Raw genomic sequence first — 22,957 nt, 5'->3', positions numbered from 1 at the left:
ATAGTTCCCATATTTCTGAAGTGTTCCCCACATCCAGCCACTCAACTCTTTCGCATATTTGTAAAATCACAAATTGACTTTGGACAGACTGTCTGCAGTTGTCATGGACCTCTTGAGGCTATCAGTTTCTAATTTTTACCTTAATATAAATGTTGAGTTTGGAGTATGTATTTTCAGTAAAATTGGATTATCGAGTGTTGTTTCTTACTGTTTTTACAAGAATTGTGCTGAAGTGGGAGTTCATGACTTGAGAGCCATGCTTTTCCCCACTATTTGAACACTATTTGCAAGCTGGGTCTGAGGGGATAGTACAATTCATTTGGTCTTGACTGCGTTTTATCAGCTGAGGCAGCCAATTAAATATTGGCCAAAACTACGCCACAAGTTACAAGCTGTTATCTTGGAGTAATTGAAACTCAGTTGTGCTTTACAGCATTCTCTTTGCCATTCACTGTATATGCCCGTTCTGCTACTGCCCACCCACAACCCATCTATGCAACGGTGTTTAACAAAGTGAATAATGTTATTTAAGGGAATGGATAGGAAAGCATGCTGTGATAAGTTATAATTGAATAGCAATAAAAATAACCATTTTGCATGATGCAGCTCCAATTTCGCACCAGTGTCTGTCTTGGGCTATGAGTGTGTGTATCCTGTTGTCCAGTCCCTTGGCTCTCTATTCCAGGTAGCTTGATCTGTGTTGAAAATCGTATAAATCCAGCCTGCTTTGTCATTTTTTTGGTTGGGGGAGAGGGTGATGCATAATGTCTTTCCTTTATGATAAGCGTGGGTTCGGTGATCTGATTTGAGAGTGGAGCTGTAGAGGTAGGGATGTTTTGTGTGTGTTGTGACATTTACAGTATCAATAGAATTCTTTGAAACTACTTTAGTACTTGCTGGCGTATCACCAATCAAGTTTGGGAAGAATGCCTAATATTTAGGTATTTCTCAGCAAGTGCAGTTTAAAAAAAATTATTTCTTATTGCGAAAATTGAGTGAAGCCCACTCCCTATAGATTTCCTCTTCCCTTTAATGGAAATGCATCCATATTCAGTCAACAGCTTCTCTCTGATTGTAGACAGTTACACTGCTGGGGAGATGCTGAATTGTGCAGAACCTGTGTGAATGCTCTCACAGCCCATCGCCTTTATATATTGAACTATGACTGACTTGACGCAGGAAAATAATTGGGGCAGTAGGATGTTTAGAGGACATCGTGCAATCAGTGGGAAGAATGGATGCACGTTGTGAGATGAGAAATAAATCATCCGCTTCTCATCCAGAGTACTTGAAGCAGGTTTGAAGCTAGCTGTAATTAAGGTTGGGTTCTTGGATTCGGTACACAATGTTGGTTTCCTGTGACCTAGCCACGCAATGAGTTATGGAGTTCGCTGTAGTTGGAATATTGGAGTTAAATTTATAACCGTTGATTCAGTAATTTTGAACTGTTACTGGTTACCAGTGGTTACAAGTGTCACTATAGCACTGAGCAGCAGTACTGGTTGGTACAGGTCTGTCACTAGAGGGTCTGTCACTGTATACAGGGTAAAGTGCGAGTGGATTTGTGCCTCACTGGGGAGGGAGCAAGCTGCATTTAAAATAGTAATATTGCAAATTTGATTTGCAGATCGGAGTGCAGTAAAAAGATTATTTATATGTAATATTTATTACATATAAGTAGCATGGAGTAATTTATAAATTCCTCTCACTGGTGATACTTGAGACTTAGTGGATGAGTTTCTGGTAAACTAAGGAGTGGCTGTGGTGTCTTTATTTTCCAGTTCTTTGGCTGTCAAAATGTTTAATGTCAATGTCAGTGTCATCTCAATCCTGAATGACTAGGAGCACCCACAGTCACAACTCCTCTCCTGACCACTATTATTCGAGTGCTTCTATCATCTGGTAACTTTGTTTTTTTTTTTAAATATATAACTAACTACCTGATTCCTTTCTAGTTACTACAACAATTGTTTGTAGGTAGTGGTGGTCAGGGTGGGCCATGTTGAGAAATTGAGTCAACCAAGGTATAGGAGTAAAGCTCCTGGGTGTTTGCATGTCAGATTCTATTAGTTCCAAACTGAAGGAGGGTCAGGATTTTAGTTTAATTGGTGCAGTAGAATTCTCACATTTTATTCAATTGACCAAACTGAATGATCTCTTGCTACCTAATGGTAAATGGGTGGTAATGCAAATCCATTCCTGCATTAAAAATACATCGGTTCACATTGAAACCAAGACTCCTCACTATGTTGTAGAATAGATGAAATGATGACATAAAGCCCCAGCACATACTGAAATAACCTCAGGCAGTTTGGCATAGTATTTAAGTAATACTGTGCTTATTCTTTTGGCTCGTTGATATGTTCCCCGTCCTCTTCAGTTTTGAACTGGCTTCTCCATTTTTGAAAGTGGGATGATTGTTCACCTACGTGAAAACCTGAGGAAAGTAGTGTACTTTTAAATGGTTTTGTATGTTAGAGATTCTGTTTGATTAATATAACCTTTGAAATTTGCTGGCTTTTAGTTTTAAAAAAAAGTGCCCAGTTTTCTTGGGCTACCATACTCCTTGATGACTGTTATCCTTTGCTTGAGCTGTTGTACATGCTCAAAGTACCACATCCTCAGTAATGAGTCTTTCCACTGTAAGTATAATATCTCTTTACCTGTCTGATTCTGCTGGACAAAAACAAAAACAGTATTGTTACGCTAGTCTCTTTTCTACGGCATATGCTGTAAACACCTAAGTTATACCTTCTGTTTGTGGTTCCAGAAATAGCTGACAACATTAAAATGTGTTTTTTTTTTAAAGATCATGATTTTAAAAAAAAATCTCTTATAATATTATTATGGCATAACCGAATGAGAATTGTGTGCCAGATTTACTGATCTCCGTTAAATACACAGCAATTGCCTTCGAGTCCTCTTATGATGGAGAATTTCCATGTGTGATTATGGTTGACTCTGGGTTCACATTAGGAATTGGAAATTAGTTCAGCAGGACTGGCAGCATCTGTGAGGAGAAAGCAGAGTTAACATTTCTTGTCTGGCAATCCTTCCTCAGAAACATTAACTGATTTCTCTTTGCAGATGCTGCCAGGTCTGCTGAGCTTTTCCAGCAACTTTTGTTTTCATTTCTGATTTACAGCATGAGCAGTTCTTTTGGTTTTCATTTGAGACAGTTGTTGTTCTCTAAATTGGACTGTATGTTATCATTTACTCAGTTTATAACTAGCACGTTCATTCACCTAATACTGCTGTTTGGTGCCACTTCTCGCACTCTATGCCCCATTAGTGCACATGCTGGACAGCATTTTTGTTAACCATATTTCATTATGCCTCTAGTACTGAAGTTCTTTGAATGCTCTTGGATAACATATTAGCTCAGATATGCATGGTTCACTTCACTACAGTCGATTTTCCAGCAACACATTTTCAGCTCTGATCTCCAGCATCTGCAGCCCTCACTTTCTCCTCACTACAGTCGATATCAACACAGGGTCATCATAATGACTTGAACAGTGCAAAACACTCTGATATAAGTATAGATTCTAATAGTTGTAACTTCATCTTCAGTGATGTATTACATGGGTTAAAATGTAAATGGTTACTCTCATTGATAGCAAAGGGAATGAAGATGTTAGATTGTGTACTTCTGTTAATATAGTTGTTCCTCAGTTTTTTAAATAGTTGTGACGATATATTATAGAAGGCGGCAGCTCTGTAGCTGGTCTAGATTGAGATGTGGGGTCATAGCAATTGTATCAAAACTACTTAATTCTCCCCCTAACCCACACTTCCAAGTTCTCCCGAGCAATTCCCCCTCCCCAAAAGAGTAAGAGGTAACCTCTGCCAGAGTTTGTCATCCGTTGCCCTCAGCCAATTTATCAGTGCCTGTGGCACATGGGCTTCGTATGGAGTTCGTTTCTACACACAGCTGGGAGTTTTCACAAAGATTTATTCAACAAATACAAGGTTAGTTTGCAGTTGAGTGTTTCTTTCTGCATGGCTTAACTCATTTTAATTTTTCAGTGACATTCAAGGAAGTTCATAAAAAGAACAATTACTGTAAACTCTGAACAGATGGGCTCTAACAGCATCAGTGAACCCTTGTATTTTATAACTGACTGCTATCGGATTGAGGTTTTAATTTCTGGCGTTTGTTTACTCTATAACTACTCCATATATTGCTGGTTCATCACTCGATCCGTACGTTGATGTATGAGGTGCTAATGTGAAGCATTGCAGACTGGATAATGGCCACTTACATAGTGCTAGATTAGGGCCCGTGCATTCAAAGCCTGTTTCTGTGTATCAGGTCGTCAATTTGTATAATATGTTTTAGATGCCGGTTAAGTATCTGCTACGTGTTCCTGGTATTTGGAAGGAGGGAAATGTGGTCTGGTTCTGGTCCCTGTAGTTACACTACATACCTGATTCTTGCGAGAGCAGCATCTGAGACACCATTGTATTCACATTTTGGGTTGTCACTATGACAACATCAGTGTAATGGATTTTAGCAAAGTCTGATGGGAGCAGATAAAAGCTTCAGGATGTGGTCCTTGAAGTATAATTTCTTTACTTGGTTTGAGCAAAGGTCCATTGTGCTTACATTGCTATCTGTCTCTGCTGACCTGGGCTATGTGCAGTGTGGGTATTTGCAACTGAATGTGGGATTGTAATTGGTGCTGAAAACCGTTTTAGTGAATGAATCAAATGAGGATTGTATCATATTGGATTAAGTGCGATTTCATCTCTTGGCACTTTATTACACACTCCTCTGTGTAATGCTCCAATGTGCTTAATCAAAGACTCTTTGGGAGAATAGCCATCTAATCTGAGTGTATTCAGCACCTACAGGGAAGATTTATAATCTTGACAAGAGGAAGAATCAATTCAATCTGTTGTTTTCTTGCTTGGAGCCAATGTACAGTCTTTGTTTTTTTTGTATATAGTGCAAACTTTCCTCTGGTATCTCACCCAAGAGCTTTGTCTCTCGAGTCCATGTGGGATGTATCAGCCGTTGTTTGGCCAAAAGCACAACAGCTGAGGTTTATCCCATCCTAGCACTTTCCTGGGAGTACGGTGCTCAATTAGTGATCAGCAGTAGAAATTTGACCAAAGTCTCTCTCTCCTTTTTTTTCCCCCCAAAACCCTCATGGAACAAATTAATTGAAGCACTTGGTGCACTACTGAGATCAGTTATTTGTTGAAACTACACACACAGCTTGGCTTAGGCTTATGTCTCTGACACGTAACAACAGGTTCTTTATCCACTGGAAGAGGCAAGTGAGTAGCTGTAATTTAACCCTTGCTTGTTTGCTGCAGGGATCATGTTTGGCCATTAACCAATTGCTGCCCTAGATGACTATGGATTAAATGTGTGCTCACTCCAGAAATTCACTGTTAAACATTAATCACTGGTTTGCTCTGACAGGCTCATCTTTATTTTGGTGTGCAGTGATTGTAATTTTAGGCAGTGTGTGTCAGTGAATGCTGATCACCTCTATTTCGGGAACCAGTTCTGAATTCTATGGCTTAAAGGTAGTGGTTTAGCTGTTGCGTGCTGATCTTTTTGTTCTGTCCCATCAGATTCCAGACTTGTTGATCATGGAGCACAACCTGGGTTTGTTTACTTCAGTTGACAGTATTTCTAGATGTATGTGCCAGTGGGCTGTATAAAGTATTTGTTCATGCTGCTTAGAAAGTGCAAAGCACATATTTTAGTTTGAGAAGAGAGATCCAGTTGTTAAAGGCTGCCAAAGATTTTTGTTTTGTTCAGTCTGATTGAAGTCGATTGGGATGGAAAGTGTAGTGTATGGTCATAAATTTCAAAAGGGTTGTGCCTTTGTGTGGTTCCTCTATACACAACTTCTCAAACTTAGACTCTGCAGCATTTTGTTTGTAACCTAGCAGTCTGGAGATTGGTTGAGGGCCAATGACTGGCCTACCTACCTAACAGTTCACTGCAAACCTGATTTTCCAGTTCCACCTTGCAGGGACAGTCACCCTATTCATGTAACTAAAGCTTTTTGAAGCTGTTAATGTAAAATTCCACCTTGCACGTTGCCTCTCTTTTTTTAAATTATTCCAGTCAATGCATTATCTCTGATATTATTCTTCTGAAGGTTTGTGGTGTAAATAAGAGCCCACCCACTCCCCTCCCCCCCCTCCATTTTAAACTTATTGCCTGGCAGCTTGGTTGAGTGTAGCTGCCATGTTTTTTTTAAAAGTAGTTAGTTCAGATACTGTACATCAGACTGAAGCAGGAATCTCTTTTTTAATTCCTCATGTATTGATTTTTTTTTAGAAGAACACAATGCATCCTTGGAATTACACAAGCTGAACATGTTTGTGTGGTATTGTTTTCTCGGCTATTAACTGAGGAGTTTTGTCCTGGCTTTCGACTGGTCCCCAAGGTGTAATTTCAAGGCTACTGCATTTATTGTTAGAAGGAGAAACCATCTTATGTTGAAGAAACAATTTGTTTTTAATTTAAAGTTTTCAAATTTTTGAATGTCCATTTACCCTGTAAATGGCACTTTTAATATTTATATTGTGCGTTTTTTTGTCAGTTTTCTGTTCATTAATGAATACATAGCTGAGTGCTTTCTTAGATCTGTAGAATGTTTTTGTTTACAATGGAATATATAATATGTTAACTTTTTTCTTAATAAAATTGCTGAAGAGTGTCATTGGTGTTGCATTCATCTGCCAGTTTTTGTTCCACTGGTCATTTCTATTTTAATATTGGAAAATCAAGCCAGTTCTTGTGGTGCATTACCAGTTGAAACTTTATACCATCATACTGCATGGATCAGTCTCTTACAGCAATGGAGGAGGCCATCGGCCCATCAAATGCATCTTATTTCCAAACTATTTAAATTGCCCACAGTCCTTTTTAACTGTTCTTGAACCATTGCCTGGTCCAGAATTATCCATTACCTCCACTAACAGATGTTGGAGTTTCAAAGAGAAATAAATTTTTCTTTCTGGACATTAAAGGTATCAGGGAGGATTGGAGAGAAAAGATCAAATCATACTAAAAGGTGTAGCAAGCTGAATGGGCCAACTGCCTACTCTTGCTCTTCCTACTTCACAAACATTGTAGAAGAAATAATTCACACTATACCTACTTTCCAGCAAGAAACTAAAGACAAGACTTTGATTTAGCATAGTTAAAGCGGAGAATGAAACCCATGTCAATTTCTGTAACCACATTTGTAAGCACTTTGTACAATCCATAGTATTACTGTTTCAACAATGCAAATATTGAGACAGTATGTGAGGATGACTTGATGCGTTTGATACCGATGGCTTACTGTTTGAAATGCTGTCACTTCTAAATGCTGGGAAGACTAGACATTTACCCCAAACAGCAACGTGTTAAGTGATCAAATAATAGCCCTGATATTCTAATGGCCAGATAGTCGTTGCAACAGGATGGACAGGAGTTGCTCACTGACACCACGTGTAGATGTCAACACCGCTGATCCCAATTGCTGAGAAATTAAAGCTTTACAGTGGGCACTGGAAACCTTGAAGATCGGTCCATAAAGTTAGAATTTGGAGTTTTCTGTCTTGATCAACAGTAAATGTACTGAACTGGGTAAGTATTAAAACTGAAACCATCACCCAGTTCATATACACTGAGCCCCAGCAGAACAGACACTGACTCTCTTCATGCCCCTCCTCCCCTACACACACCTACCCCCACAGTCTCAGCTACTTCTGTCACAACACTATCAGCTTTGCAGTGCTGTTTGACATTGCAATTGGCTTTAGCAAATTTGGTCATAATTCTTGTTGGACTAAAAAAAGACAGCATTGTCTTGAGCAATCAGATTATTATTTATTATATACTCGATGCAAATCTGTTTCTAGGTCCTTGATTGCTTGACTGATGAGACCATTGTGCCCATTTTCCTTTATCGTGTCACTCATCCTCCAGCAAATAGGAAGCCCCAACTGCACAACAGCTCATGAAGTTGAGATGAGAGCAGCTGAAACCTGCAGGAATTGGATTCTGGTGAGAATGCAGGCAGTATGATGAGAGTTGGTAGGATCATGCAGGGTGCACATGCCATTGGGGGCTGCTTAATAGATTCTTCTGTGTTGTACTGGGGAAAGATAAATGCCCTCCATCACCGCACTATATTACTGGAGGAATTGGGGAAACTTAAAGGATTGCCCTCCTTTGGGTTGAGGCATTTATGGCATGCAAGGTTACAGGAGGATTTGGAGAATCTGCTCATGCTGGGGGTCAGATTTTACACTTGTAAATCGATCTCCAAAGGTAACTTCAGTGTTGAAGGACTAATAGATTTACTGTTGGCTGGACAGATAGTGACATGAATGGAAAGGCAAAGTTTCAACTGTGTATAACTTTCAGCCATTCACTCCAGCCTGTTTTATACCATCTCAAAGGTAAAGACCTTTCCAGCACAGATTGAAAGGAAAATTCAATTTACAATCCAGGATTTTAGAACTCTCCCTACACTGTCCCCATCGAACAGCCCAAGGGAGGGTACAGTGCAGGGTTAGATAATGGTCAACTTGGTAAATATTTCTAGTGCAGGTACATAGTTAGATAAAGCTCCAGTGTACCACTTTTCACTGCTCCATTGCTGCCTAATCCGTTGAAAACTTGCCATCTACACTCAGACCTGTGTAGACAATGTTTTTGGTATATCCTGAGATGGGTCACTGAATGGCTTTTGCTTTCATTTCATGTGGATAATGAGGAATATTTTAAAAATAAAGTGATAAAATTGATAAGCCGATGGGTTTGCCCCGTTTCCACTTTGTCTTGTCTAATTCTTACACAACCACAATTGTTTGAGAATGTCCAGCAGGCTGTGCAAAACAATACTGCCTGATCTGCCAGTCACGACTTAAAACCAAGTCCAGGATGGGCCCCCGAGGCAGCACTGTTCTCTGCAAAAACAGGACACAGCAAAGTAATGTTCCTGCCAAATCCTGATGAGGCCTTAACTGCCTGGCAGGACTGGGTCTGACACATGTCTCTTAATGTCTGTATCTGTGCTAGAGCTTTCCAAATGTTCTGGGAGTGAGGGAAAGCGAGATGGGCTGAAACAAGGGGATGAGGGAGCCAGCCTCTGAAAAGTTGCCGCGTGGGGAGGGGAGGTTTGTTGACCTGGTGGAAGATGTAGGCTCAGAGTTTGATCTGGCAGCATTGTCAGCAGGGCTCCACCAGGCAAGGATTCCTGGGATTTTTCCTGTGGTTTCTCCGCCTTGGAGTAGAATGGAGTCTGGAGAAAGAAACAGCATTCAGTGAGAATTGTTGTTATGATCACATTCTTATAGTTTAATGATCCAAAAGGTGGGCAGAATTTGAGGGACGTGGCTGGAGATGTGCATTAATATCTGAAAAAGGGCTGAAATTAGGAAAATATGAGACAGCAAGAGTCATGGTGACTCAGTGGTTAGCACTGCTGCCTCACAGCACCAGGGTCCCTGGTTCGATTTCCAGCCTCAGTCTGTGTTAAGTTTGCACATTTTCTCTCTCTGTGTGGGTTTCCTCCCACTCCAAAAATGTGCAGATAGATGATCGGTTATGCTAAATTGCTCATAGAGTCCAGCGATGTGCAGGCTAGGTGAGTTAGCTATGGCAAATGCCTTTCAGAGGGTTGGTGTGGACTCAATGGGCTGAAGGGCCTCCTTCCATACTGTAGGGATTCTATGATACTCTGAGGGGGGTTATACAGCCTGGTGAACCTGCTCCATCATTCAATATGACATCCCGTTCCTGTACAAACACCAGGACCCAGTCCAAATGAATCAATGGACTAATTACATGGAAGAACATAAGTGAAAGCAGGAATGAACCATATGTTTCCCTGTGCCTCCAATTCCCTACTCTTCAGGGGCTGCCCTAACATTCACTATGGTCATGACTGAGTTTCTGCTCTGTCACTTTTACCCTCCGTCCTCTTGATGCCACCTTGTCTCAGTAATAATAATGTTACTAGGACTTATTCAGGAATGTAGTATCCAGAAAACCTGGACATGAGGAATTTCAGCTAAATTAAAAATCTGGAACTCCTCTCTTTACAGCACTGTGGGTGTACCTGCATCACACACTGCCGCAGTGCAAGAGACAGCTTGCCAGCACAATCTCAAGGGAAACTTGGGAATAGGCAATAAATGCTGGACTAGCCAGCAATGCCAACATCTCACAAATGACTACATTTCAATAATTGGTTTCCCCTGCCTGTTCATATGACTGGCAATGGAGTTTCAATGGCAGATGGTTTTAGATCTTTCACTGTTAAATATGACACTTACCTCTAGAGGAGCCATTGGAAGTGGAGTTGCAGATTGAGGAGAGGGCAACACTTTAGGTTCTGCTGATAGTGGAGAGTACATATCAATGGGACGAGATGTTGGTGACACAGCACTGTAAGCTGGGGGAACAGGTACAGGGACTACCTGGCGCTGCAGGAGCTGCAAGATGATGTTGATATCAGCTGTCATCCTGGTCTCCAATCTGTGGCAAAGTCAAAAACATGCTGTTGGTTGAGTTTCCTGCCCTCAGGGCCATTGAAAACATGCCCTCAAATAATTTTTACTTTGCTACCAATATCTACCTTGTGGTGACTGCCCAATTCAAGCCATGTAGGATGGGAGAGGGACGCCCAATGCTGTAGGCCTTCCTCTTCCATCCTACATGGTCTCATAATGGACAAACATATGGACGATAATGGAATAGTGTAGGTTAGATGGGCCTTAGATTGGTTTCATAGGTCAGCTCAACATTGAAGGCCAAAGGGCCTGTACTGCACTGTAATATTCTACGTAATGTCTAGATCTCAGATATCACTTCATGTTACCAAGGCTCTTACAGACAACAGAGATGGGACAACTTCTATTTATCGGTCTGGCCTGGCTCAAACTGGTTTTCTGATTGAAACTGCGTTTTTAACACACATGCATTTCCCCATCCTTTGGCTTCCACCTCACTTGAGTGAGGTCCCCTTTCTGGCTTGCTTTGCCAAGACTTTGTCTCTCAAGCCATGCCACTCCTATTCCTGCAGATCCCTGTCAGGCTCCCTGTCTATGACTTGTTGTTGACCTACATCCATTCCTTGGTCAATAATGCTGTCCTGAATTGGCACCCTGGCCTTCTGGATATGGAAATCTTCCAGATCAGAAGAATACAGATACATGCTGAGATTGATGTTCTGCTTTCATGTCACAAAGCTCAAATCTCTACAAACAAGAGACATAACATTTCTGCTATGTTTAGCAGAATCTCCGTCCAGCGGCGATTCACACAGATGATCTCTGCAATGGCAGGCCTAACATACGATGAATGGCTGAGGATCCTGGGATTGTATTTGTTAGAGTTTAGAAGGTGAGGGGAGATCTAATACAAACTTACAAGATAATGCATGGCTTAGAAAGGCTGGAAAATCGTTTCCTAGGTAAAAACAAGGATTGCAGATGCTGGAAACCAGATTCTTGATTAGAGCAATGCTGGAAAAGCACAGCAGGTCAGGCAGCATCCGAGGAGCAGGGAAATCGACATTTCAGGCAAAAGCCCCTCATTAGGAATACAGGAGGGCTTTTGCCCGAAATATCGATTTTCCAGCTCCTCAGATGCTGCCTGAACTGCTGTGCTTTTCCAGCACCACTCTAACCTGGAAAACTGTTTCCCACAGGCGGGGATACTAGGACCCGTGGACACAGCCTTAGAATTAGAGGGAGTCGATTTAGAGGGAAATGAGGAGACAATTCTTCAGCCAGAGAGTGGTAAGCCTGTGGACCTGTGGAATTCATTGCCACGGAGACAGTGGAGGCTGGGATGTTAAATTGTCTTCAAGGCAGAGATTGATAAATTCTTAATCTTGCAAGGAATTAAGGGATATGGAGTGAGTGTGGGTAAGTGGTGTTGAAATGCCCATCAGCCATGATTGAATGGCAGAGTGGACTCGATGGGCCAAATGGCTTTACTTCCACTCCCATTTCTTATTGTCTTATGTTTAGAAAATCCCATTGGCAATCTCGCCAGTTTGAGAACTCATTGTTCTTACCATGCTCAAAGCAATCATGACAACTCTGAGGGTTTGATGAACTTCAACTTTATAACATACAATATGTTAAGGAACTGGTGCAGTCATATTCCATGAATGGTCTGGACTCTCGATGAAGTATTTAAATGATTAAATAAAAACCGCTTGGGAACTATACAGCCTTCTGGACTCCAGTCCTAAAACTGTTGAACTCAATATTGAGGCAACTTCTCCCATGTCCTTACCCCAACTGCCACACCCCAGGCCTTGTTGTCACATGGTCTGTTTATACACACCACCCATTGTTTGCCACTAATAGACACCATTAGTAGCTATTCATTCACCTAGGCTGATTGTTATCCACTCCTATGTCTGTGCAACACTTCTCTCTGGGCTCTATCTCCATCTATGGTTTATTCTTTAACCCCTCCCACCAGCCCATCCTCTGCATAAAAAAGAACATTTTCCTAGCTACCACAGTTCTGAAAGTCATTGGACTTGAAACATTAACTCTGATTTCTCTTCATAGATGCTGCAAGACCTGTGGAGGTTTTCCAGCAATATCTGTTTTTGATTTTGCATTTAAATGATTATATGTGTTTAGTGCCTGTAGTGTAAAGAATAGTGTGTTCATTTTTAATTTAACATTCCTTCTTTGAATAGCTGTTACTTTCCTATTAGCTGCAGAATTTGTTTTGTTTCCCACATCATTGTTACATTTGCATGTATTCAACCTGATTACTTAGTATACTTGATATAGGTCACCCTCGCTATTCAGTGTTTGGACTACAAATGTGTTTCTTGAGTAAAACACCATTACTATTAATTATTAACTAACTAACTGGCTCTGTCCTTAGCCAATGCCAGAGTTGCAAAAGTTAAAGTTACTGAACTTGTAATCAAGAGGGCCTTGTGTTCAGATTCTACCATGGCAGCTTGTGCTCTTTCAAATTCAATGAATAAAATCTGGGATTGAACACTAGTCATCAATAATGGTGGCTCTGAAACCAATGTAACTGGCACCTCCCTTTAGCATTATCCTTTGCTCAGACTGGCCTCAGTGCTCAGATCCAAAGCAATGTGGTTGACTTTTAAATGCAAGACTGTCATTTCAAAGCCAATTAGAGATGGGTGACAGAATCTAGCCTTGCCAATGATATCCACATCCTGTAAAGAATGTTTTAGTGAGTTTTGAGAAGATTTATAGTTCATGTTAAGGTTCTGGATGTCGGTCTGCTCACTGAGTTGGAAGGTTCATTTCTAGACATTTCATCAGAGCTGAAAATGTGTTGCTGGAAAAGCACAGCAGGTCAGGCAGCATCCAAGGAGCAGGAGAATCGACATTTCGGGCATGAGCCCTTCTTCAGGAACCATTCTTCAGAAACCATTCCTGAAGAAGGGCTCATGCCCGAAACGTGATTCTCCTGCTCCTTGGATGCTGCCTGAACTGCTGTGCTTTTCCAGCAACACATTTTCAGCTCTGCTCCCAGACATTTCATCACCCTACCAGGTAACATCTTCAGTGGGCCTCCAGGCGAAGCACTGTTCATGATTCCTGCTTTCTGTTTATATGTTTGGGTTGGTGATGTTGCAGGCAGGGCGTTCCATGCCCTCACTACTCTCTGCGTAAAGAAACTACCTCTGATATCTGTCCTATATTTATCACTCCTCAGTTTAAAGCTATGTCTGCTCATGCTAGCCATCACCATCTGAGGAAAAAGGCTCTCACTGTCCACCCGATCTAACCCTCTGATCATCTCATATGTCTCGATTAAGTCACCTCTCAACCTTCTCTCTAACGAAAGCAGCCTCAAGTCCCTCAGGCTTTCCTCGTAAGACCTTCCCTCCATACCAGGCAACATCCTGGTAAATCCCCCCTGAACCCTTTCCAGAGATTCCACATCCTCCTATAATGCAGTGACCAGAACTGTACGCAATACTCCAAGTGTGGCCGCACCAGAGTTTTGTACAGCTGCAGCATGACCTGATGGCTCTGAAACTCAACCTCTCTACCAATAAAAGCTAACACACCATATGCCTTCATAACAACCCTATCAACCTGGGTGGCAACTTTCAGGGGTCTATCGACAGAGACACCGAGATCTCTCTGCTCACCTACACTGCTAAGAATCTTACCATTAGCCTAGTACTCTTTATTCCTGTTGCTCCTTCCAAAGTGAGTCACCACACACTTTTCCACATCAAACTCCATTTGTTTCTTCTCAGCCCAGCTCTGCAACTTATCTATGTCCCTCTGTGACCTGCAACATCCTTCGTCACTATCCACAACTCCACCGACCTTAGTGTCATCCACAAATTTATTAACCTATCCTTCTACGCCCTCATCCAGGTCATTTATAAAAATGACAAACAGCAGTTGCCCCAAAACAGATCCTTGCAGTACACCACTAGTAACTGAACTCCAGGATGAACATTTCCCATCAACCACCACCCTCTGTCTTCTTTCAGCTAGCCAATTTCTGGTCCAAACTGCCAAATCATCCTCAATCCCATGCCTCCATTTCTTGTGCAAAAACCTACAGAAATCCCTGTACACCACATCAACCGCTTTCCCCTCATCCACCTGTTTGGTCACTTTCTCAAAGAACTCAATAAGGTTTGTGAGGCACAACTTACCCTTCACAAAACCGTGTTGACTATCCCTAATCAACTTATTCCTTTTGAGATTATTATAAATTCTATCTCTTATAACCTTTTTGAACACTTTACCCACAATCAAAGTAAGGCTCACTGGTCTATAATTATCAGGGTTGTCTCTATTCTCCTTCTTGAATAAGGGGACATTTGCTATCCTCCAGTTTTCTGGCACTATTCCTGTAGACAATGAAGACATAAAGATCAAAGCCAAAGGCTCGGCAATCTTCTTCCCAGAGAATTCTTGGATAAATCCCTTCTGGCCCAGGGGACTTATCTATTTTCACACTTTGCAGAATTACTAACCCCGCCTCCTTGTGAACCTCAATCCCATCTCGTCTAATAGCCTGTATCTCAGTATTCTTTTTGACAACATTGTCTTTTTCCAGTGTGAATACTGATGAAACATTTTCACTTAGCGCTTCTCCATCTCTTCGGACTCTACCCACAACTTCCCACTACTGTCCTTGATTGGCCCTAATCTTACTCTAGTCATTCTTTTATTCCTGATATAAAGCTTTAGGGTTTTCCTTGATCCTGCCTGCCAACGACTTCTCATGTCCCCTCCTGGCTCTTCTTAGCTCTCTCTTTAGGTCTTTCCTGGCTAACTTGTAAATCTCAAGTGCCCAAACTGAGCCTTCACATCTCATTCTAACGTAAGCCTTCTCCTTCCTTTTATCAAGGGTTTAGAGGCTTATGAGCCAAATGCTGGCAAATGGGAATAGATTAATTTGGCATGGATGAGTTGGACTGAAGGTCTGTTTCCATGCTGGACATCTCTAGAACTGTATGACAATAACTTGGCACTGAATCAAGGGTTTTGTGCATATTTTAAATTAAACAATTAATTAATGTAAACAGCATGAGAGTTTGTGTCAGCAGTGCAAGAGTATATGTTTGAGGACATGAGAAATATCCCTTAACTTGATTGTGAATATACTGTAGGACAAATGTTAGTTTGAATGAGACTGTGTGTGAGAATGAGTGTGAGTGCAAGTGTGAGTATTGATGAACGTGTATGTGGTTCCTGCTTTCCTCCCATTCACAATCACATGACCAAGCAGTAATAGTGTGGCATCCAACAGAAGTGGCACAGATCACACAGCATGATGGCAAAGTGCCATGGAATTACCAGGAGAAAGTGAGGACTGCAGATGCTGGAGAGTCAGAGTCGAGAAGGGGACACTGGAAAAGCACAGCAGGTCAGGCAGCATCTGAGGAGCAGGAGAATTGATGTTTTGCACATAAGCCCTTCATCAGGGATTATCACTGCAGTACCAACGCATGGGTGATTCTAATCTCGAGTTTTAACCTCCCTCTTTCTTCTGGAGATCACTATACTATCATGATGATGAATTATAACCCTAGATCACCTCTGGACACATTGAACTTTTAATTCTAAATGTTATTTAAGAAGAGCAATTACAGCCAAACCAGAAGTGAGAATGGATATTCTAAACAACATATTTCAGTGACTGTGGACGTCTTAGTCTTGAGGGAGATTATGTAATGTAACACCAGATGAGTGTCAAGGAGCTTCAAAAAGAGAAACGCATTTCAAGCTGAACTGTATTTTCCTGTGAATTACCTTAGACAGTGGACGTTATCAGAGAAAAGAGATTTGTCTGATTGAAAGGCATGTTTATGTTTTCCCTTTTTAAGAATACACAAGAACGTGAGTTAAAAGTCAGTTTTAACTCAGGTCTGGGTGTGCTATTGTGCAAAGATGTGTGCTGTGAGAGTCACATCTGAGAAAACCACAAGTCTCCCTTGCACTGCAGGATGTCCTTCCTGGAAGCCAGGAAAGAAGTGAAAGTTCTGCCAAAGTGAAACAAGACAAAGAGCTTTCAGCTGACCCACAAAGTCAAGCATCTCAAAACCAACCACTCACTATCCGACATGTGTTACTGGTATCGCCTAAAGTAACAGCTGCAAAGGTGCTAGTCTACTCTTCACAGAACTCGGAGACTGATCCATATCTCTTTATTCAACCTCTGCCTTTTTCGTAGATACATATTTTGTTTCTAATCTCGGTGCATATGTATCACATTATTACTTCTCATGATTAGTAATTAGTAAATTTACTCTTTTGTTAACTGGTAATTTAACTGGTAACTGGGCTGGTTAAATCAGCTGCTTTGAAATTACTATTTCATTTGTGTTTGTGAGAAAGTCATCAACATAGGAAGGGATTCTTTGTGAATTAACCTTGTCAGGACCATTGAGTGTACAGGTAAATAAAGAAGCTGAACTAATTCAGTCAGGTCACCCTGGAATTTGACAATTTGGGGTATCATCTTGGATTCTTCTCCAGGGTCTGGTTGTAATAACTGATTATAGTTTGGCTAGTTGCATGCCTCACAACACTGTGATGTTCTCACCTGTTAAGCTGTGCATGGAGAATCTCCAGCCTGGATTCCACCTCCAGCCGTGCCCTGTCCTCCATGCTGGCTGCTCTCCCCAAGTTAGCATGAGCTGACGCCGAACGTCCTTGTAATTCTGAAAACTGGCTGTCCTTTCTCTCGTCCCAGAAACTGAACATATTTGACACACTTGTAAAAGTACCTGAAAGAGGTGCAGGTTGAAACAGCCCAGTAAGCTCCAGAAAAAAATTTACACAATACATTGACTGAAAAATGCATAGGGGTCAAAGGTAATACTGGGTTTAAACTGCAGACCAGCCAAAAGGATTGATGGGCTAAATGATTGGCTCCATTAACTAGTTAATGATGGGATAAATGACTTCCGCCTGTGCTTTAATTAACAGGCTCAAGGGGCTGAATTACCTCTTGTAACAGCTAAGGGGTTAAATGGCTGATGTATTTATGAGATCATAAACTGACACAGAGAGGGGATTCCTACTGCTCAGAGTTTATTCCCAGCAGATATTTTAAAATTATTTATTCATGGGGTGTAGGTGTCATTGGATGTCCCGGCGCTTATTGCCTATCCCTAGTTATAGAGTCATAGAGATGTACAGCACGGAAACAGGCCCTTCGGTCCAACCCGTCCATGCCGACCAGATATCCCAACCTAATCTAGTCCCACCTTTCAGCACCCAGCTTATACCCATCCAAATGCCTTTTAAATGTTGTAATTGTACCAACCTCCATCACTTCCTCTGGCAGTTCATTCCTCTGTGTGAAAACCATGCCCTTTAGGTCTCTTTTATATCTTTCCCCTCTCACTCTCAAACTTTGCCCTCTAGTTCTGGACTCCCCCACCCCAGGGAAAGACTTTGTCTATTTACCCTGTCCATGCCCCTCCTGGAGAAGGTGGGGGTGAGCTGCCTTCTTGAACTGCTGCAGTCCACCTGCTGTGGGTTAACCCACAATGCTCTGAGACCTAATCTAGTCCCACCTTTCAGCACCCAGCTTATACCCATCCAAATGCCTTTTAAATGTTGTAATTGTACCAGCCTCCATCACTTCCTCTGGCAGCTCATTCCATGCATGTACTACCCTCTGTGTGAAAACCATGCCCTTTAGGTCTCTTTTATATCTTTCCCCTCTCACTCTAAACCTATGCCCTCTAGTTCTGGACTCCCCCACCCCAGGGAAAGACTTTGTCTATTTACCCTGTCCATGCCCCTCCTGGAGAAGATGGGGGTGAGCTGCCTTCTTGAACCGCTGCAGTCCACCTGCTGTGGGTTGACCCACAATGCTCTGAGGGAGGGAATTCCCAGGATTTTGACCCAGAGACAGTAAAGGACGGCGACATATTTCCCAGTCAGGATGGTGAGGGGGACCCTGCAGGGGATGGTGTTCCGATGTATCTGCTGCCCTTGTCCTTCTAGATGATAGAGGTCACAGGTCTAGAAAGTACTGTCAGAGGAACCTTGGTGAATTCCTGTAGTGCATCTTGTAGACGGTATATACTGCTGCCACTGAGTGTCCATGATAAAGAATGTGATTGTGGGTGTGGTGCTCGATCCCAATGGTGTAAAGCTACCTCAGTGTTGCTAGAGTTACACCTACCTAGGAAAGTGGGGAATATTCCATCACACACCTCATTTTGTAGGTGGACAGGTTTGTGAAGTCAGGAAGTGAGTTACTCTCTACAGGATTCCTAGCTTCTGACCTGCTGTTGTAGTCATTCTATTTATATGGCAAGTCCAGTTCAGTTTCTGGTTACATCCAGGATGTAAATAGTGGGGTGCCATTGGTAATGGTAATTACCAGTGATAGTAATGCCATTGAATGTCAAGTGGCAATGGTTAGATTGATTCTTATTGGAGATGAACATGGCCCAGCAGCACTACCCTAGGACACTACCCTGAGGAACATCTGTCATTGGGAAATGATAAAGTCTATTATAAAGAATGTAATAGCAGAGCATTTAGAATTACTTAATAGAAAGTAGTAGATGCATTGTGGCCTTATGAAAAGGCAATCATGCCTGACAAATTCTTTCAGTGGGTTAGAAGCAGGATGGATAAAGGGATGTAATATATTTGGCTTTCCAAGAAGTGTTTGATAAGGTACTCAATATTAGCCAATTCAATAAGGGGTTTAGTGGTATTATCACTGGGTGTGTTGATCCAGAAACCCGGCTAACATTCTGGGGACCCAGGTCTGAATCCCACCATGACACCTTTTGGAATTTGTATTCAATTTAAAAAAAACTCTGGAATCCATTGCCAATTGTCAGGAAAAATCCATTTGGGTCACTAATGCCCTTTAGGGAAGGAAATCTGCCATCCTTACCTGGTCTGGCCTACATGTGAATCCTGACCCACACCAATGTGGCTGACTCTTAACTGCCCTCTGAGGCAATTGGGAATGGGCAGTAAATGTTAGCCGAGCCAGCAATGCCCTCATTCAGTTAATGAATTAAAAATATCTGAGCCCATGGAATTGGGGATAATCCATGAACATGGTTTGAAGGTTGGCTAACAAATAGAAGACTGAGAGTTGGGAGAAAAAGGGCAACTTCAGGACTGCATCCTGTAACTAGCAGAGTGCCACAGGGATCAGTGACGTGGCCACAATGATTTATAATGCAAATTAATGATTTAGATGATGGAACTGAATGTATTATCAACAAGTTTGTGGAAGACACAACAACAGGTGGGACGGCAAGTAGAAGGGTGACACAAGGATTTAGAGAGGCTAAGGGTGTGGTCCAGAACTTGGCAGGAATGCTTTGGTAGGAGGATGAGTAGAGCTAAATATTATTTAAATGGAAAAAGACTACAGAAAGCTGCAGCACAGAGGGATTTGGGGTCATTGTTCATCAACCATAAAAAGCTAGCATCCAAATTCAGTTGGTAATAAGGAAGGCAAACAGACAGTTAGCCTTTATTTCAAAGGGACTGGAGCACAAAGATAGGGTGGTCTTGCTCAAAATATACAAGGCACTAGTCAGACCACAACTGGAATCCTGTGAACTGTTTTGGTCCTCATACACTAACACCGGAGACAGTCCAGAGAAAATTCACTAGTTTGACGAAAGATTTTCTGATGAGGACAGGTTTGTGTAAGTTGGGCCTGCATTCATTGGAATTTCAGAGAATGAAAGGAGACATTATTAAAACATTTTATATTCTCAGAAATTGACAGGATTGATGTCGAGAGGTTGTTTCCCCTTGAGGGACGTTCTATGACCAGAGGGCATCATCTCAGAGTAACAGGTCATCGTGGTAAATAGACAAAGTCTTTTCCCTGGAGTCGGGAGTCCAGAACTAGAGGGTATAGGTTTAGGGTGAGGGGGGAAAGATATAAAAGAGACCTAAGGGGCAACTGTTTCATGCAGAGGGTGGTAAGTGTATGGAATGAGCTGCCAGAGGATGTGGTGGAGGCTGGTACAATTGCAACATGTAGGAGGCATCTGGATGGGTATATGAATAGGAAGGGTTTGGTGGGATATGGGCCGGGTGCTGGCAGGTCGGACTAGATTGGGTTGGGATATCTGGTTGGCATGGATGGGTTGGACCGAAGGGTCTGTTTCCGTGCTGTACATCTCTATGACTCTATGACTCTGAGATGAGGAGGAATTTCTTGAATGGCTTTCCATTCCTCTTTATAAATGTTCATTCAGAAACAAAATGGAGATGGGCTATCGGCAGAAGTGGAAAGGTTAGGGATGGGAAACAGGAAAGGACAACGGTTTCCTGATTACAATTCCAGTGAAGACAACTATCATGAGACCTCAACAGCCCAACAAATTCACAAAGAGTTGTGGATGACTCTGGTACCTGTAAAGTGATGGGTTCCGTTGCCTTTCTTCCTGTACTCCATGGGGACTGGGTCAGATGTAACAAAGTTCAGATTGGTTGCTGGTGATCTGCTGTTCATCTCAGTAACGCTGGAGGCGGAAGCTTTGAGGTTGTCCTCCCTGGTCTGTGAGCGGGGTGTCATGCTGCTGTCATCCCAGTGCTCCCTGGCTGTATGAGTGCGGTGGTTTGGTAGTGGGACCTTGGCTCCATCAGGATCTCCTTCATTCAGAGTCTCTAAAATCGGAAGCTTTAATGAATATTACACTCAATTTCTCAGCACCCGCACTCAACAATGAAGAGATATCACAATACTGTGAGAAAAACAACTCTCTCCCTCCATTGTAAAATACCCTCTCAACCCCTGAAGGCACTGGGTTAGCACTCCATGGATTTTGGCCACTCACTGCTCATTGGTGTCTCCAAGGATATTTGACTATAGTGAGCGGATATTTGACTACAGTGAGCATTCTTACAGTTAAATCTAGAAAAAAAACACGAAAAAAGAAGGCTGAGGGGGTGACCAAATGGAGGTCATTAATATTATGAGGAGATTGGATCAGGTGGTGTAGAGAAGATATTTTGACTTACAAGGGTGTCTCAGGCTACAGAGCATTTACAAATGTGGTAAGGAATTCAGGAGAAATGACGATCTGGGTAGCAGCAGGAAAATGATATTCACTACCACATGGTGAATAATAGTGATGGGTTCAAGGGCATGCTAAATAAACACATGGGGGAGAAAAGGATTTTAAAAAGGTTTGGATGAGATGAAGAGGGATCGGAGGTGTTGTGTAGGTTAATGGCTCTGAAAGGGTTTATGCTGGAGTCGGTCTGTGCTCACCCAATCTGAAAATGTCATACAATCTTGGGTGGGAAAATGGAGAAATACCTTGAAGGGGGACAGATGTGACATCTACTGTCTGATAATCTCAATCTCAAGCTAGTATCCCTGATTACTGACCTGCACTAAACTACATCTTATTCAGATATGAGCCTCTTCTAAGGACTCAATGGTCATTGCCCCTCGGATCACTGTAAAGCAATTGCCAGAAGGCCCAGTTTCAAGTCCCATCTGCTCCAGAGATAAAGTTAGAGAGTCATAGAGATGTACAGCATGGAAACAGACCCTTCGGTCCAACCCGTCCACGCCGACCAGTTATCCCAACCAATCTAGTCCCACCTGTCAGCACCTGGCCCATATCCCTCCAAACCCTTCCTATTCATATACCCATCCAAATGCCTTTTAAATGTTGCAATTACACCAGTATCCACCACTTCCTCTGGCAGCTCATTCCATACACGTACCACCCTCTGCGTGAAAAAAGTTGCCCTTTAGGTCCCTTTTATATTTTCCCCCTCTCATTCTAAACCTATGCCCTCTAGTTCTGGACTCCCACAGCCCAGGAAAAAGACTTTGTCTATTTACCCTATCCATGCACCTTATGATTTTGTAAACCTCTATAAGGTCACCCCTCAGCCTCCAACGCTCCAGGGAAAACAGCCCCAGCCTGTTCAGCCTCTCCCTATAGCTCAGATCCTCCAACCCTGGCAACATCCTTGTAAATCTTTTCTGACCCTTTCAAGTTTCACAACATCTTTCCGATAGGAAGGAGACCAGAATTGCTCGCAATATTTCAACCAATGAAATATTGGCCTAACCAATGTCCTGTACAGCCGCAACATGACCTCCCAACTCCTGTACTCAATACTCTGACCAATAAAGGAAAGCAAACCAAATGCCTTCTTCACTATCCTCTCTACCTGCGACTCCACTTTCAAGGAGCTATGAACCTGCACTCCAAAGTCTCTTTGTAAAGCAAACCAAATGCCTTCTTCACTATCCTCTCTACCTGCGACTCCACTTTCAAGGAGCTATGAACCTGCACTCCAAAGTCTCTTTGTTCAGCAACACTCCCTAGGACCTTATCATTCAGTGTATAAGTTCTGCTAAGATTTGCTTTCCCAAAATGCAGCACCTCACATTTATCTCCATCTGCCACTTCTCAGCCCATTGGCCCATCTGGTCAAGATCCTGTTGTAATCTGAGGTAACC

General features: G+C 42.2%; 1 protein-coding gene across 1 annotated transcript in view; it reads right to left on the bottom strand.

Annotated features, from left to right (window-relative positions):
• Window positions 1-7,829: 7,829 nt before the first annotated feature.
• Window positions 7,830-22,957, bottom strand: part of kcnh6a (potassium voltage-gated channel, subfamily H (eag-related), member 6a) — a 134,717-nt gene continuing 119,589 nt past the window's right edge. The window contains exons 5-8 of the mRNA XM_043674643.1: window positions 20,884-21,138; window positions 17,069-17,252; window positions 10,306-10,507; window positions 7,830-9,269 (exon numbers count right to left, since the gene is read on the bottom strand). Of these exons, the coding sequence (XP_043530578.1) occupies window positions 8,988-9,269; window positions 10,306-10,507; window positions 17,069-17,252; window positions 20,884-21,138 (923 nt within the window). The 3' untranslated portion in view covers window positions 7,830-8,987. The remainder of the gene's footprint in view (window positions 9,270-10,305; window positions 10,508-17,068; window positions 17,253-20,883; window positions 21,139-22,957) is intronic.

The sequence above is a fragment of the Chiloscyllium plagiosum genome, chromosome 33, assembly GCF_004010195.1.
Source record: "Chiloscyllium plagiosum isolate BGI_BamShark_2017 chromosome 33, ASM401019v2, whole genome shotgun sequence".
Classification (NCBI taxonomy): Eukaryota; Metazoa; Chordata; class Chondrichthyes; order Orectolobiformes; family Hemiscylliidae; genus Chiloscyllium; species Chiloscyllium plagiosum.
Note: the sequence above shows the minus strand (reverse complement) of the source record. Positions and strands in the feature narration are given on the sequence as shown.